This window comes from Rhinichthys klamathensis, unplaced genomic scaffold (genome assembly GCF_029890125.1).
Source record: "Rhinichthys klamathensis goyatoka isolate OS25496 unplaced genomic scaffold, OSU_Roscu_1.1 h1tg000875l_1, whole genome shotgun sequence".
Classification (NCBI taxonomy): domain Eukaryota; kingdom Metazoa; phylum Chordata; class Actinopteri; order Cypriniformes; family Leuciscidae; genus Rhinichthys; species Rhinichthys klamathensis.
Window position 1 is genome coordinate 45,382 of NW_026607236.1, and position 17,119 is coordinate 62,500.

Genomic DNA, 17,119 nt, shown 5'->3' on the forward strand with positions numbered 1-17,119 from the left:
ATAAATACATATAAAATGAATATTATAAATATAAAATAAATAAATAACGCAATTAGATTAAAATAAATGTAATAACTAACAAAAATAAGATTAAAATAAATAAATGAGTAATTAAACAAATGACTTGTAATAATAAAACTTAACAGAAACTGAATATTTACAATATTAATTTCTTAGTATTGGGTCTTTAACAAGAATATAAACGATTAAAAACCCCTGATTTAGCAGATGCTTTTATCCAAAGACGAGGAATACAACAAGAGATTCCCCTTAAAGGGGCATTAAACACGAGATTATGTAATCTTAGTAATAAAAGGAGAATATGTGATATTTACTGGCGTACAGTCACTGAGAGAATAATCCATTACTTTGGCGTTCTGTTCTTGCATGCAGGGAGAAGAAATGTCCCGTAAATCGAGCATGAGCGCGTCTAAGCAGACGACATCTCTGAAAGCTAAAGGACTCAAAGACATCAGGATCGATGAAGAGGTCAAGATCTCCGTGAACATCGCGCTGGAGAGGTTCCAGTACAGCGACGACAAAGGTTCGAGTTCTGTGGCTCTTCTGTCATCATCTCATGATTCGCTGGTTTCATTAGAAATCGCTAGTAAATCTCTGCTGATACTGTTATTCAGATTCAATCCTTTTGTCAACTTGTTTGCTTTCGATTAGCACGGGTTTCGTGTTTACATTTTTTGAAGCGATTAAGCTTGAGGGAACTTTTTTTTTTTACTCAAAAAGTGCAAAAAAACATCAACTGAAGTTTGGACAAGTGAGGACACCATATTTCCTAAAAATATAACCAAGTGGAAGCAAGTAAATAATGAACAGAAGATGGCCCAGGACGGAGCCCTGGGGAACGCCGATGGGGACTCTAGATGATTTCGATCGGAAACGTTTACGTTGAACAACCCAACGGAAGCTAACCTCTGCAAAAAATGCTTTTCTTACTTAGTATTTATGTCTTGTTTCCAGTCCAAATATTAAAAAGCTCTTAAATCAAGATGCATTTACTAGAGGAGTAAAATGCCATAAGATATTATGTCTTGTTTTCTGAGGAATTAATTAAAATGATTAAAAAAGCTAAATTATCTGCCAATGGGGTCAGAAAAAAACAGTTAAATCATAGAGAAACAAGATTATTTTTTTTACCACATAGTCAATAATTTCATCCCTTAAAACTCACCAAAATGACATATTTCAACGTTTTTTCCTTTCAAATAAATTTCTTGATGTAGCTTGAATGTAACTCGACACCCTCGCCTCATTTAGTATGCGCGGTTCTATGAATATGCAAATGAGCCCCGCCTCCACTCACTCACTCAGCTCAGAGATCCACTGGTTGACGATCACACGTTGATCTGATTGGTTACAAGGTTGTTTGTGACGTCAGAAACACCAGCGATTTCAAACCGTGTTTTTGAGACTGTCTTTGGTTCACTGCAGTTTTAAGCAGAAAATACTCAGCAATGCTGTCGACTTATGAACTTACACATGTGTGTCTTAAAGCGTATTAAAAACACCACATAGACACAAAAACAACATTAAAAACTGGATTCTCATCACAGGGGGACTTTAACGGTTGTTTTGTCTTATAGAGCTGGATTTCCCTTCTTCATTGACAAATTCTGAGAGAGCGTTCGTTCATCGGCTTGCTCAGTCGCTAGGCTACGTCTCGAAAAGCAGAGGGTAAGTTGAGTCGCATATCACACTAACTCAAGCAGAACGGACGTTTATGTATTATTACACATGCAAGCTGGTGAACGAGCATTACTCCTAATGCTGTCAGACCTGACTACAAAGTTACTGATGATTACGACATCTCTTTTCTGATGACGAGGGCGGGGCTATAACCTGTCACTCACATGAGATCAGCCAATAGCAAACCACAACCATCCAATCAACTCCCCACAGACACAATCAAGCCCCGCCCACATTTGTCCTTGCCGTTTTAATGTTTTTAAAAGAAGTCTCTTCTGCTCACCAAGGCTGCATTTATTTGATTAAAAATACAGTAAAACAGTGAAATATTATTCTAATGTAAATCAGCTGTTTTCTAATAATAATAAAGGTTTATTCGGTTACTAAACATAAAACAGAATATATACAACAAATTCATTACAAACAAAGAAGGTAACCGAACAGGTGTAGGCTGAAGCCATGGCTTATTACGCCTACCCTATTTACATCATATACATCAACATCTACCCATCAAAATTTGAACATAAACAATATACATGTATAAACATATGCAAACATACACTCATTCCTATACACATACTGCATACTCATATACATGCATATATACATACATACAAACCTCTGCACTTGATTACAAATATTTATTTATTACTTATATTATTGAAATCTAAACACAACAATTATACATAAACTTATCTTGGGCAATTTTTCTTAAGCATCCGAATATTTGTCAAAAATTAAGATTTTAAACTGTTTTTTAAAGTAATGAATGGAATTACTCCTCTTAATATCATCAGTGAGACCATTCCACAAGTCGACCCCTTTTACCGAGATGGTGTTCATTTTAAAGTTTGTTCTGACCATCTGTTTTTTAAACATGTTCTCTCCTCTTAAGTTATATTTCTGTTCCCTGTTTTCAAACAAACATAGAATATTTTCAGGCACTATTTTCCTATTAACTTTGAACATAAAAACGGCAGTATTCAGACTGACTAAATCAGAAAATTTTATTGCTTTAAATTTACAGAATATAGAATTTGTCGGTTCATTATACGGTGAATGATTGACTATCCTTATAGCTTTTTTTTGTAAAATAAAAATGGGTTTTGTGTTTGTGGTGTAGGCATGCCCCCATATTTCAACACAGTAAGAAAAATATGGAACAATAAGAGAACAATACAGAATATACAAAGACGGCGTATTTAAAAAATACTTGGTTTTATGTAATATAGCTATTGTTTTAGACAGTTTTGATTGAACATGAGCGATGTGAGGTTTCCAGGATAGTTTATGGTCTAATATTATTCCAAGAAATTTGTTTTCATTTACCCTTTCTAGTTCCACATCATCAATCTTTAAGCTCATGCTGGTTTTAATTTGTCGATTACTAAATATAATATATTTGGTTTTACTTAAATTAAAAGATAGTTTATTTCGGTCAAACCATTGCTTAATTCTGGATAGTTCTCTAGTCACATCAGAAATTAATTGGTGAAGATTTTCCCCAGATACATACAGTGTTGTGTCATCTGCAAATAATACACATTTTAACAAATTGGATACCTTACAGATGTCATTAATATATAAAATAAACAACTTAGGACCAAGCAAAGAACCCTGGGGCACCCCACAAGTTACTTTACGCATTTCTGATTGATGCTCATTAAAATGAACATACTGGTGTCTATTGTCAAGATAGCTTTCTAACCAAGAGTAAGCACGGCCTCTAAAACCATACTGCTCTAGTTTATTCATTAACAATTTATGATCTATGGTATCAAAGGCTTTTTTGAGGTCGACAAAAACACCCAAAGTAGAATACTTTTTGTCTAATGCAGATGCTATATAATCAACTAATTTAATAACTGCCATTGAAGTCGATCGACCACTCCTGAATCCATATTGATCGTCACTTAATATCATGAATTTTTCTATGAAACTATCAAGCCTCTTCAAAAAAAGTTTTTCCAGTATTTTTGAAAATTGGGATAATAATGAAATTGGTCTATAGTTTGAGTATAAATGACTATCACCACTCTTGTAAATTGGTATAATTTTTGCAATTTTCATCTGATCTGGAAACACTCCAAATTTAAAGGACAAGTTGAAGATATAAGTCAGGGGTTCTAATATTAAATGGATTATATTTTTAACTAGTTTCATATCCATATCTGTCCAATCGGTTGACCTTTTATTTTTAAAACCATTCACAATCTCCAGTATTTCATTTTTGCTAATGTCAGACACATACATCGAGGAAAAGTTCCTACTGATATTTTCACAACTCTTTATATTTTTACTTTTTGATTCAGTAATACCTTTTGCCAAATTGAAACCAACATTAACAAAGTAATCATTGAATTAATTTACTATCTCCTTTGGATTTCTAATAAGGACTTCATTGTCATTCATGAAATAACTTGTACACTCTCGTTTGTTATTCGTTTTTTTAATAATTTTGTTTAATACTTTCCAAGTTCCTTGCATATTTTGCTTTTGTTGTTCTAAGAGGGTATGAAAATATTGTTTTTTACTATTTCGGATAATACTTATCAATTTATTTTTTATATTTTTTGTATTTTTCTTCCGACTCAATAGTCCTTTTTTTTTACAAATTTCACATATAGTGCATTCTTCTTTTTACATGCATTTTCAATACCTTTTGTTATCCATGGCTTTTTTGCTGATCTATTTTCTTGGTTATGAATCATCTTCATGGGGCAATTGATATTATACAACTCAATAAATCTATATCAAAAAAGTATCGTATGCTACATTTACATCACTTTCTGCATAAATATCAGACCAGTTTTGGTTACTGAGTTCCTTTTTGAATTCTTCAATATTTTTTGCCGTACATCTTCTTATGAATTTATTACTGGTATGGGATTTCTTTTTTCGTATAAAAAAATTTGAAAATATTGCAAATACTGGCAAATGATCACTGACATCCGTAATAAATAAGCCCCCAACAACTTTTTCCTCAAGTTTATTGGTAAAAATATGATCTATTAGGGTTGCAGTTTCTGATGTAATTCTGCTTGGCTTATCAATAAGTGGACATAAATGATTACTGTACATCATATTTATAAACTCAGAAATACCTTTAAAGACACATTGATTAAGTATATCAATGTTGAAGTCTCCACACACTATTTGTACTTTGTCGGTGGTCATATTGTTAAGCAAATCTATAATTTTTTCATTAAATGTTGACAAACATGTTCCTGGTGGTCTGTACACACAGCTAATAATTATATTACTGGAATGTTCTACTTCAATTTCCACTGTTACACAATCCAGAACATTGTCTATGCTGTATGAAACATTTTTTACAATTTTACTTCTTAATGATTGATCTATATACAAAGCCACTCCTCCGCCCTTTTTATTATTCCTGTTGATAGTATACAACTCGTATCCCTCAAGACCCACGTCATCCACTTTACCATCATCAAGCCAAGTGTGAATATACAGTAAAGTGTAATTTATTCCTGTGTATTTCCAGCATCATTACTCCAGTCTTCAGTGTCACATGATCCTTCAGAAATCACTCTAATATGAGGATCTGATGCTCAAGAAACATGTATGATTATTATCAGTGTTGAACACAGTTGTGTAAAAATAATAATAATATCAGGATTCTTTGATGAATAGAACGTTCAAAAGAACAATCAGATAAATGCTGTTCTTTTTAACTTTCTATTCATCAAAGAATTCTGAAAAAAAAAAGTTTTCAACACTGATAATAATCATAAATGTGTCTTGAGCATCAGATCCTCATATTAGAGTGATTTCTGAAGGATCATGTGACTCTGAAGACTGGAGTAATGATGCTGAAAATTCACAGGAATAAATTACACTTTACTGTATATTCACATAGAGAACAGCTGATTTACATTAGAATAATATTTCACAATATTACTGTATTTTTAATCACATAAACGCAGCCTTGGTGAGCAGAAGAGACTTCTTTTAAAAACATTAAAACTCTCACAGATCCCAAACCTTTAAACAGCAGTGTATGTCACAATAGGAAAGAGAAAAGTTTGTGGACTCGGTTATATCTCTGTAAAGCTGCTTTGAAACAATATTGTATAAAGCGCTGTATGAATAAAGGTGAGTTGTCCAGAAGACTGAGATGCTCTGATGTGTCGTCTGCAGGAAAGGCTCGAGTCGATGTCTGACTGTGAGGAAGAAGGACGGCACGGAGTCGGCTCGCTCCGTCATGACCTGTGGCCTCACACACAACTCCAAACACATGGTGCAGAGCCTCCTGCAGAGGTTCCCCATCACCAACAAGGAGCGCAGCGAGCTCCAGCCGCGCACCGAGAGGGCCGTGCTCGCGTCTCCCGACACTGGCGAGTCTCCCGCACCACAGCACTGTAGAGTACAAGCGTCTCGACTCATCAGACGCTGTCCATGCGCTTCTCTCTTCAGTTCTGGATCTGAGAACCGGGTCGGAGCAGAACCTCCACTGTTCGGTCCTGTAGAGAATGCCAGTTTTAGGCACTTGATCCATAAACCGCGTCATCAGAGTCACTGAAAACATGATTATGATGTCACTGTTCTAGCTGTAGTGAGTGTGTGATGTTGCAGTTTGAGCGTAAACAACATCTGCAGTCACACACTCACAGCTCACAGCAAAGAGAGAGATTCGCTTTTAGAAATCGCTTTTTAAAGGGTTCGTTCACCCAAAAATGATGTCATTAATGACTCTCCCTCGTGTCGCTCCAAGCCCGTCAGACCTCCGTTCATCTTCAGAACACAGTTTAAGATATTTTAGATTTAGTCCGAGAGCTTTCTGTCCCTCCATTGTAAATGTGTGTCCGGTATACTGTCCTTGTCCAGAAAGGAAATAAAGACATCATCAAAGTAGTCCATGTGACATCAGTGGGTTAGTTAGAGTGTGTTGAAGCATCAAAAATACATTTTGGTCCAAAAATAACCAAAACTAGGCCTTTAGTCAGCAGCGTCTTACGTCAGCGGCGGCACTGAACGCGGATCCACAACAGAACCGGAACACAATACAATGCTGAATAAAGGCCTAGTTTTGGATATTTTTGGACCAAAATGTATTTTCGATGCTTCAACACACTCTAACTAACCCACTGATGTCACATGGACTACTTTGATGATGTCTTTATTTCCTTTCTGGACAAGGACAGTATACCGGACACACATTTACAATGGAGGGACAGAAAGCTCTCGGACTAAATCTAAAATATCTTAAACTGTGTTCTGAAGATGAACGGAGGTCTGACGGGCTTGGGACGACACGAGGGAGAGTCATTAATGACATTATTTTTGGGTGAACGAAACCTTTAAGGACTACAACAAACGGCAACATTTTTCTGACCCCAATTGTGCTTGTTTTAAGCAAAAACTCACTTAATTTTGTTTTATTTAATCAGAAAACGAGATATAATTTCTTATGTCATTTCACTCATCTAGTAAATGCTTCTTGATTTAATTTTTTTAGATATTTGGACTGAAAACAAGACAAATATACTAAGTTAGAAAAGCATTTTTTGCAGTGTGAGCAAAAGAGACTTAAAAATAATCATAATTATTCCAGACGTTTGATGCTTTGTCGAGGCTGTGGCTTGCAGGATTTGAACATTACTTTTTTTGCAGTGCGTTTATGTGATCACAAACCTCTCTCGCTCCCCTTTCATGTTGTTCTCGTTCCTCTAGACAGTAAAAGCAGGACGAGCGGGCGTCTCAGCCACGGGATCCCTCAGGTCCCTCACATGCGAGGCCCGTCTGAACTGGATTGTTTTCGGAGATCGTTGCCTGTGTATGAGCGTCAGGACGAGCTGGTCCAGACCATCAGGGAGAACCAGGTGGTGCTGGTCCTGGGGGAGACCGGCTCAGGCAAAACCACTCAGGTCAGGACTGTAAAACACTTCTGAGTCATCATAACCCTGGCCGGACCTGTGTCTTTTGTTGTTCAGAGGACATGGCGCTCTTCGGAATTTTTTTTGAATGAATGGTCTGAAACTTGGTAAAGGTTTTGGCACTTGCTGTGTGAACACACACACACACACACACACACACCATGGCCATGAGTGGAACAGGTTAAATGGTCCTGATAACAACAGTCACACTTCAGAAATGCCGCATTGGAAATGAATGCGAGACGAGTTTCCTCTAGTGGAAGCGTTTGGAACTGCAGCCGAACAACATCTCACTGAACGCTGGTTTACTGAGAGATCAGCCTCACATGCGGAACACACTGGGGAGAGTTACGGCTGAGATTAGCTCACTTTTAGAGGGAAACGGGCTTTGGAAAATATAACAATTGAAAATAGTATTTTTGTGCATTTTTCATAACAATAAACGTAAAATTCTGTAACTTAAGTTCACTTTTTAAAACTTTTTGTCACTTTAAAAATATAATCTGCAAGTGTCGTGTTTGAGAAGAGATCAAACTTCAGTCTGTCGCTCTAAAGCGTTCCAGATTTACCACAGTTTAAGCTGGACATTAAATTATCAGCTCTACGCTCAAAGAGTGAATAAATGGATTATAAATACAGCGAAAATATAATTTAGTACCATAAAATCCCCTAAAAATACAAAATATTAAATAAAATACATTATCAAACTAAAATATAGTGCATTATTTCATTTAAAAAAACAACAACAACAACCCTTTTGCGACCTTATGGACATAATTTGTCTTTTTCAGTTTAGTTTTTTTTGGATAATTGTGCCTGTGTTAATGCCAACTGCATACATTTTGGTGCATGTGTGTATTTATATTGGAATTGTACGATTTCACCCCTATTTCCTTTAAAAAATCTATTTTGCACTAGTTACACAAAATAGTTCCTCTCAGGACCTTAAGAACAAAAATGTCCCCATTTTAATCCCAGGGCCTTTTAACTATAAAATGATGCAATCTTTGTTAATTAGGCTTTCCTTCTGTTGGAAAGGCTTCAAAATGTACATCTGTACTATTTTTTACCAGACGGCGCCATTTTCTCAGGTTTGGCCTATAAAGCAAATACTCAATGTATTCCTGTTTTCTGCTTAGGGATATTATAAAGCCAATTAGATCAATTATCCAGCTATGATTGTGTGGGGATGTCAGAGTGTGGTTTGTACGTGTATAAAAAAATGTGTGTGTATGCTTGTATCTAATGGGGAAAATGTGTTACTGCGCCCAAACAAAGCTAATCTTTTGAGATATCAACCTCAAATTTGGAACAAGACTTGTTTAGATTAATGTCTTTGATTTTGTAGCAGTTTTAAAGTTCAACATGTTTCATAACATATATATTTTATATAAAATATGGTTCATAAATCATTTTCATAAACTTCACATGAGAATAAATCGGTCTGATCTCTGTGTTCCTCTCCCAGATCCCCCAGTTCCTCCTGGACGACTGCAGTGGGAATGGGATTCCCTGCCGGATCTTTTGCACTCAGCCCAGGAGACTAGCGACGATCGCGGTGGCGGAGCGTGTGGCGGCCGAGCGCGGAGAGAAGATCGGGCAGACCGTCGGCTATCAGATCCGCCTGGAGAGCAGGTCAGCAGCTCCTCAACACCACATCGCTGTCTTCACCATTGGCAGACTGGCCATCTAGAGTTAGGAGTGTGTCTCAAATCCTACACGGCAGAAAAAGCTTTTCTTACTCAGTGTTTGTGTCTTGTTTCCAGTCCAAATATCTAAAAATTCTCAAATCAAGATGCATTTACTAGATGAGTGAAATGCCATAAGATATTAAGTCTTGTTTTCTGGGGAAATAAATCAAAATGAAGTGAGTTTTTGCCTAAAACTAGGAAAAATATCGGTCAGAAAAATAATCTTGTTTCTGTTTGAATTAACATTTTTTTTACCCCATTGGCAGATAATTTTGCTTTTTTTTAAGCAAAACTCACTTAATTTTGATTTATTTCCCCAGAAAACAAAACATAATTTAGCTTTTTTTTTTTTTTTGCAGCAACTCTTTTGAGGCATTTTACTCATCTAGTAAACGCATCTTGATTTGAGAATTTTTAGATATTTGGACTGGAAACAAGACAAAAATACTGAGTAAGAAAAGCTTTTTTTGCAGTGCATTATGGGATAAAACTAAATTCGGAGCCTTTACCCCGTCAACACAAGACGAGATTGTAAGTATGCAGCCGAAACTGCTGGTCTGTGTTACGCGCCTCAGTGTCCCTTTGTTTTGCCTCCAGCGAACGCCGTGACGTAATGACCAGAATCGTCTGCATCTAAACGACTGCGAATGTGCTGATGAATTCTGGGTATGTGCTTCTCCTCAGAGTCTCTCCTAAAACCCTGTTGACGTTCTGCACGAGTGGAGTTCTGCTAAGGACGCTCATGGCCGGAGACGACGCGATGTCTATGGTCACGCACGTCATTGTGGTGAGAATTTTTCGGTAACACTTTACTTGAAGGGGTGTGCATAAGACTGACATGACACCTTCATAATCATGACTGGACACATGACATGAATATGAAGGAGGGTTTATGCATGTTTATGACAACTGTAATTAAGTGTCATTCGCTCAATTATGACATTTTTAATGCAAATATGACATTGTTTGAGATGTCTTTGTTATGACACCTTGACATTATCAAGACAACACAACCTGTCATAAACATGTCATAAACATGACATAGCAGAGGGGTAAGAAAAATAATCTTGTTTCTGTTTGAATTAAGATTTTTTACCCCACTGGCAGATAATTTTGCTTGTTTTATGCAAAAACTCACTTAATTTTGATTTATTCCCCCAGAAAACAAGACATAATATCTTATGTTATTTTACTCATCTAGTAAACGCATCTTGATTTAAGAATTTTTAGATATTTGGACTGGAAACAAGACACAAACACTGAGTAAGAAAAGCTTTTTTGGCAGTGAATGTTTTAAAATCACTTTTCCTGTGAGCGCAGTACACAGTCATATTGAAATGCTCACAAAGGAATCGATAAGATAAGAGGAATCGATATACCAAGTGTCCGACTCCCGACCCTGATCCTCATGATGATTGTGCTCCTGTAGGACGAGGTGCACGAGCGAGACGGCCTGACGGACTTCTTGCTCACGAAGATGAAGGACATGCTTCAGAAGATGCCGTCGCTAAAGCTAATCCTGTCTAGCGCCGCGCTGGACGTCAGTCTGTTCATCAGATACTTCGGCGCGTGTCCCGTGATTCACAGTAGGAAACATGGTTTATTCAAGCTGGAAAAACACACCTACAGTCAAACCAAAAATGTATTCAAACACCATTTCTCACATTATCTCAGTTTATTCACTATAGTTTAGAAAATGGTGATAAATATGAGCAGAACTCAGTGGATATTTGACTGGTTTTGTCCGTCCTTCTGTTAGACTCTCACACATGAATTATGTTGAATATCTGTCAGCTGTTAAATTTAACTACACAATTAGATAATACCAGTTTAGCTCAACCAGTGACCAAGCAATGCTTCATGTGTTCAGTGTGTGTGTAAAAAGAGCATTAGCAGTTACAGAAAACACACTTCAGCAAAACATCATCAGCTCAAAGTGGAGGAATCATTTCTGGTCCCAGATGTTTATAAATGTTACTGGTATGAGGAATATTTGTGTATAATATCTCACAGTTTACTTTATTTTGCTCTCCTCGCTTACATAAATGAGTTACAGTGTCCTGCACACACTAGTGAACAAATATCACAAAATATATCTGGTGTCTGACAAATATTTGGTTTGACTGTACATCAGTTCTTTAATACTTCCTTAAATTTGCATTTTAATTACAATTCTGTGCCACCTCAATTCAAATTAATAACTTTTTAATTCTGATTGGATCACGACCCTGATAAACATCAAACATGAATGTTAGTGTGATAATGTGGTGTTTTGAAATGAGAGAGTTGAATAATAACGTTGAGTTTTCTTTGAAGTCGAAGGTTGTCCATACGAGGTCAAGCAACTCTTTCTGGAGGATATTCTGCGAACCACCGGATACACCAACAAAGACATGATTAAATACAAGAAGGAGGCGCAGAAAGGTGACGCTTACAGCTCAGACACAGTAGCGCTCTCTTCCGCTCAGCAAGGCTGCGTTTATTTCATCAAATATACAGTAAAAATGTGAAATATTATTATAATGTAAATCAGCTGTTTTCTATGTGAATATACAGTAAAGTGTAATTTATTCCTGTGAATTTCCAGCATCATTACTCCAGTCTTCAGTGTCACATGATCCTTCAGAAATCACTCTAATATGAGGATCTGATGCTCAAGAAACATTTATGAGTTAAAAACACTTCATATTTTTGACCACAAAATATCCTTTAAATGGTATTCAATGCAAAACAAAAATGAAAAATATAAGTAGCCTGTAAAATAAATATGAATTATTGTGGCATTAATTAGCACACAAACAATATTTATTTTAAAGCCTGAACGAATTTATTTAAAGAAGAATTGAAACCCGGGCCTGTGTGTTTCCCCTTCAGAGGAGCGGCAGCAGTCGTCCCTGACGGAGTGGTGTGAGTCCCATCAGGCCGACCCGGACCCAGAGCCGGCCCGGGAAAGGACGCCATCTTGTGTCCTGCAGGAGAACGACCTCCTGGACGACGGCGGAGACAGTGTCTTCAGCCAGATGGTCTTTTCTTATGCTCTTTCTCACATGATTACTCAGTGGTTACGTTTACCTGCAACCAAATAATACGTTAGTAATGTGAATGACGGCTCAATTCATGTAAACGCCTCAATCGATCCAAATTAAATATCGATCGGATTCAAAGGGGCGTTTTATTCTTTTTCTAAACCTATCGAGAGAACATGTAAACACTTGATCGGATTGAGAACCGAAACTGAAAGCACTGCGCATGTGCAATGACGTAGAAATAGCGTAATGATGTAGCGAAATTACGTAGAAATAGCGCAATGACGTAGAAACAGCGAAATTACGTAGAAATAGCATAATGACGTAGAAATAGCATAATGACGTAAAAATATCGTAATGACGTAGAAATAGCGTAATGATGTAGAAATAGCATAATGACGTAAAAATATCGTAATGACCTAGAAATAGCGTAATGATGTAGAAATAGCATAATGACGTAAAAATATCGTAATGACGTAGAAATGGCTCAATGATGTAAAAATAGCATAATGACGTAAAAATATCGTAATGACGTAGAAATAGCGTAATGATGTAGAAATAGCGTAATGACGTAGAAATAGCGTAATGATGTAGAAATAGCATAATGACGTAGAAATAGCGTAATGATGTAGAAATAGCATAATGACGTAAAAATATCGTAATGATGTAGAAATAGCATAATGATGTAGCGAAATTACGTAGAAATAGCGCAATGACGTAGAAATGGCGTAATGACGTAGAAATAGCATAATGACGTAGAAATAGCGTAATGATGTAGAAATAGCGTAATGACGTAGAAATAGCGTAATGATGTAGAAATAGCATAATGACGTAGAAATAGCGTAATGATGTAGAAATAGCATACCGTATTTTCCGCACTATAAGGCGCACTTAAAAGCCTTTAATTTTCTCAAAAAACGACAGTGCGCCTTATAATCCGGAGCGCCTTATATATGGATGGTGAACACACGTGGATGGTAACGCCACTATCTGCCAATGGATCGTGGATGCCTGGGCTGATATATCAGTCTCAACTGTGATCCGAGCTTTCACGAAGGCAGGAATAATCTCTTTATTCAGCCAGCTCACATACCCGTATTTACTTCCTGTTTTCGGCCGAAGTCCACAGTAGTTGATTGTCGAGTTCGCGCGCGCGCGATCAAACCTCCACCGTGTGTTCAACATCTGATTCAGATGAACTATCCATTTGAGCTGATATTCTCAGAACACCACACAGCACCGTCATCGGCTGACAGCTGACAGTCTGAGTCTCCACTGTTGCTTAGTTACCAATGATCGCGCGCGCGCACTCGACAATCGCCTACTGTGGACTTCGACCGAAAACAGGAAGAAAATACGGGTATGTGAGCTGGCTGAATAAACATCATTTGTATTCATATATTTCACATTTACTGGAGTCAGATTCACCGTGTTCACTCACATGGCTGTGCACTTGTAATGACACATTAAGGTTGTTAAGAGGCTAAAAGCAGGTTTAAAACTTTTCCCGTTTAAGTCAACAGGGTGCAAATTTAAAAAAGAGGATAACACGGCGTTCTGTACTGACAGCACTCCAAATTTACAAAAAATGAGCTCAATGTTAAAATTGACCGGAGTTTTCCTTTAACGTGTGAACAACGTTACCATGGGAGTGAACGGAGTTGTCAGAACGCTTAATAAAGTTTGACTTTATCTGACTTTTTTGTTGACATTTGTTGACATTTAGTGGATGCATAACGCAAACCCAGTCAAACGTTTGACTGCAGTATTTTATGCGCCTTATAATCCGGTGCGCCCTATATATGAAAAATGTTCTAAAATAGGTCATTCATTGAAGGTGCGCCTTATAATCCGGTGCGCCGTATAGTGCGGAAAATTACGGTAATGACGTAGAAATAGCATAATGACGTAGAAATAGCATAATGACGTAAAAATATCGTAATGACGTAGAAATAGCGTAATGACGTAGAAATAGCATAATGACGTAAAAATATCGTAATGACGTAGAAATAGCGTAATGATGTAGAAATAGCGTAATGATGTAGAAATAGCGTAATGACGTAGAAATAGCGTAATGACGTAGAAATAGCATAATGACGTAAAAATATCGTAATGACGTAGAAATAGCGTAATGATGTAGAAATAGCGTAATGACGTAGAAATAGCGTAATGATGTAGAAATAGCATAATGACGTAAAAATATCGTAATGACGTAGAAATAGCGTAATGATGTAGAAATAGCATAATGACGTAGAAATATCGTAATGACGTAGAAATAGCGTAATGATGTAGAAATAGCATAATGACGTAAAAATATCCTAATGACGTAGAAATAGCGTAATGATGTAGAAATAGGATAATGACGTAAAAATATCGTAATGACGTAGAAATAGCGTAATGACTTAGAAATAGCGTAATGATGTAGAAATAGCATAATGACGTAAAAATATCGTAATGACGTAGAAATAGCGTAATGATGTAGCGAAATTACGTAGAAATATCGTAATGACGTAGAAATAGCGTAATGATGTAGAAATAGCGTAATGACGTAAAAATATCCTAATGACGTAGAAATAGCGTAATGATGTAGAAATAGGATAATGACGTAAAAATATCGTAATGACGTAGAAATAGTGTAATGACTTAGAAATAGCGTAATGATGTAGAAATAGCATAATGACGTAAAAATATCGTAATGACGTAGAAATAGCGTAATGATGTAGAAATAGGATAATGACGTAAAAATGTCGTAATGACGTAGAAATAGCGTAATGACTTAGAAATAGCGTAATGATGTAGAAATAGCATAATGACGTAAAAATATCGTAATGACGTAGAAATAGCGTAATGATGTAGCGAAATTACGTAGAAATATCGTAATGACGTAGAAATAGCGTAATGATGTAGAAATAGCATAATGACGTAAAAATATCCTAATGACGTAGAAATAGCGTAATGATGTAGAAATAGGATAATGACGTAAAAATATCGTAATGACGTAGAAATAGCGTAATGACTTAGAAATAGCGTAATGATGTAGAAATAGCATAATGACGTAAAAATATCGTAATGACGTAGAAATAGCGTAATGATGTAGCGAAATTATGTAGAAATAGCGCAATGACGTAGAAATGGCGTAATGATGTAGAAATAGCGTAATGACGTAGAAATAATGACGTAGAAATAGCGTAATGACGTAGAAATAGCGCAATGACGTAGAAATAGCGTAATGAAGCAGAAGCTGTGCATGTGAACGCAGCCGCTGTCCGTCAGCCATTCTTCCTCCGCTCACGTGTCTCAAGCGCTTCTTTTCTGCACGTTCTCAGAGCGAGAAGGACGTGGCCACGCTAGAGCCGTGGCTCCTCAGGGAAATGGACGCCTGCATCTCAAACATTTTCTTGAACCAAGACGCTGACGCCTTCATACAGCTCTTCAATCTCATCCTGAACGAGAACATCAGTGGTAATGAAGTCGCACACACACACACACACTGAAACGCTCTCTGAGCTGAAGTGGTGTGTGTGTGTTCGTCACGTGTTTGTGCTCTCTCAGTGGATTACAGGCACAGCGAGACGAGCGCCACTGCTCTGATGGTGTCCTCGGGTCGAGGGTTCCTCTGTCAGATGGAGCAACTGCTCAGCATGGGCGCAAACGTCAACATCAGAGCCTCCAACGGCTGGTGAGACGACGCATATCCTTATAAATATATACATACATGTTAACCGAAATAAATACAATGTAAGTCCCCCTGTAGTCAATCATTTTATCCCTTAAAACTCATATTTGATCACCAGTGTAACTCGACACCCTTGCCTCATTTAGTATGCGTGGTTCTATGAATATGCAAATGAGCCCCGCCTCCACTCACTCACTCAGCTCAGAGATCCACTGGTTGACGATCACACGTTGATCTGATTGGTTACAAGGTACATATAAACACAAAATGTGATGTTAGATGCGATTTATATACGATTAATCGATTTGACAGCACTACTAATAAACAAAAATTAGTTCAAAAAACATATAGACAAAAAAACAATTGTGGACAAAAACAACAAAATTTCTAAAAACTTTATCTAAAATTATAGTGAAAATAGACTTACACTTTATTCAAAATATTAACAAAATTATAATAGTATACCAAAAATACTACTAATATAAAATATTAAAAAACGTAAAGGTGGCTTTTCTCATCTTAGTTTAGTTTCTGCGGGTCTTAAATCTTAAATTCATAAAGTCGTGGCATTAAATTATGCAATATTAGTGTTGTTTTCCAGCACAAATATCTAAACATTCTTAAATCAAGATACATTTTCTGAGCCCACTGGCAAATATTTACTTATTAATTTTTTTTAGCCAGCAAATAACATAAACTAAAACAAATAAATAAGAATGAATAGACTAATATATTAAAATTATTTTAAACATATAATATATTAGTTATTTTACATATTTAAAACTAACAAACTAATAAAAATGACAAAAAACAACAACAAACTGATTATAACTTATAAATTGAAATCATAGTAAAAATTCTAATTACTAACAAAAACTATAATAGTATATCAATTATATCAATATATTATATATTAGTATGTAAAGCACTTTTGTGAGCTTCTGCTAATGTAATGTTTACTTCAGGACGGCTCTCGACTGGGCGAAACGCTTCAAGCAACCCGAGGCTGTAGATCTGCTGGAGTCTCACATGTAAGAACTGCGTGTGTGTGTGTGTGTGTGTGTGTGTGTGTGTGTGTGTGTGTGTGTGTTTGTCGCTCTGTGTGTGTGTGTGTGTGTGATGGGC

General features: G+C 36.6%; 1 protein-coding gene across 1 annotated transcript in view; it reads left to right on the forward strand.

Moving 5' to 3' along the window:
• ythdc2 (YTH domain containing 2) overlaps positions 1-17,119 on the forward strand; it is a 48,702-nt gene that overhangs the window by 720 nt on the left and 30,863 nt on the right. The window contains exons 2-13 of the mRNA XM_056243964.1: positions 394-544; positions 1,599-1,689; positions 5,866-6,066; positions 7,403-7,592; positions 9,070-9,236; positions 9,977-10,079; positions 10,722-10,878; positions 11,609-11,716; positions 12,167-12,315; positions 15,645-15,780; positions 15,871-15,997; positions 16,960-17,025. Coding sequence (XP_056099939.1) covers positions 403-544; positions 1,599-1,689; positions 5,866-6,066; positions 7,403-7,592; positions 9,070-9,236; positions 9,977-10,079; positions 10,722-10,878; positions 11,609-11,716; positions 12,167-12,315; positions 15,645-15,780; positions 15,871-15,997; positions 16,960-17,025 — 1,637 coding nt within the window. The 5' untranslated portion in view covers positions 394-402. The remainder of the gene's footprint in view (positions 1-393; positions 545-1,598; positions 1,690-5,865; positions 6,067-7,402; positions 7,593-9,069; positions 9,237-9,976; positions 10,080-10,721; positions 10,879-11,608; positions 11,717-12,166; positions 12,316-15,644; positions 15,781-15,870; positions 15,998-16,959; positions 17,026-17,119) is intronic.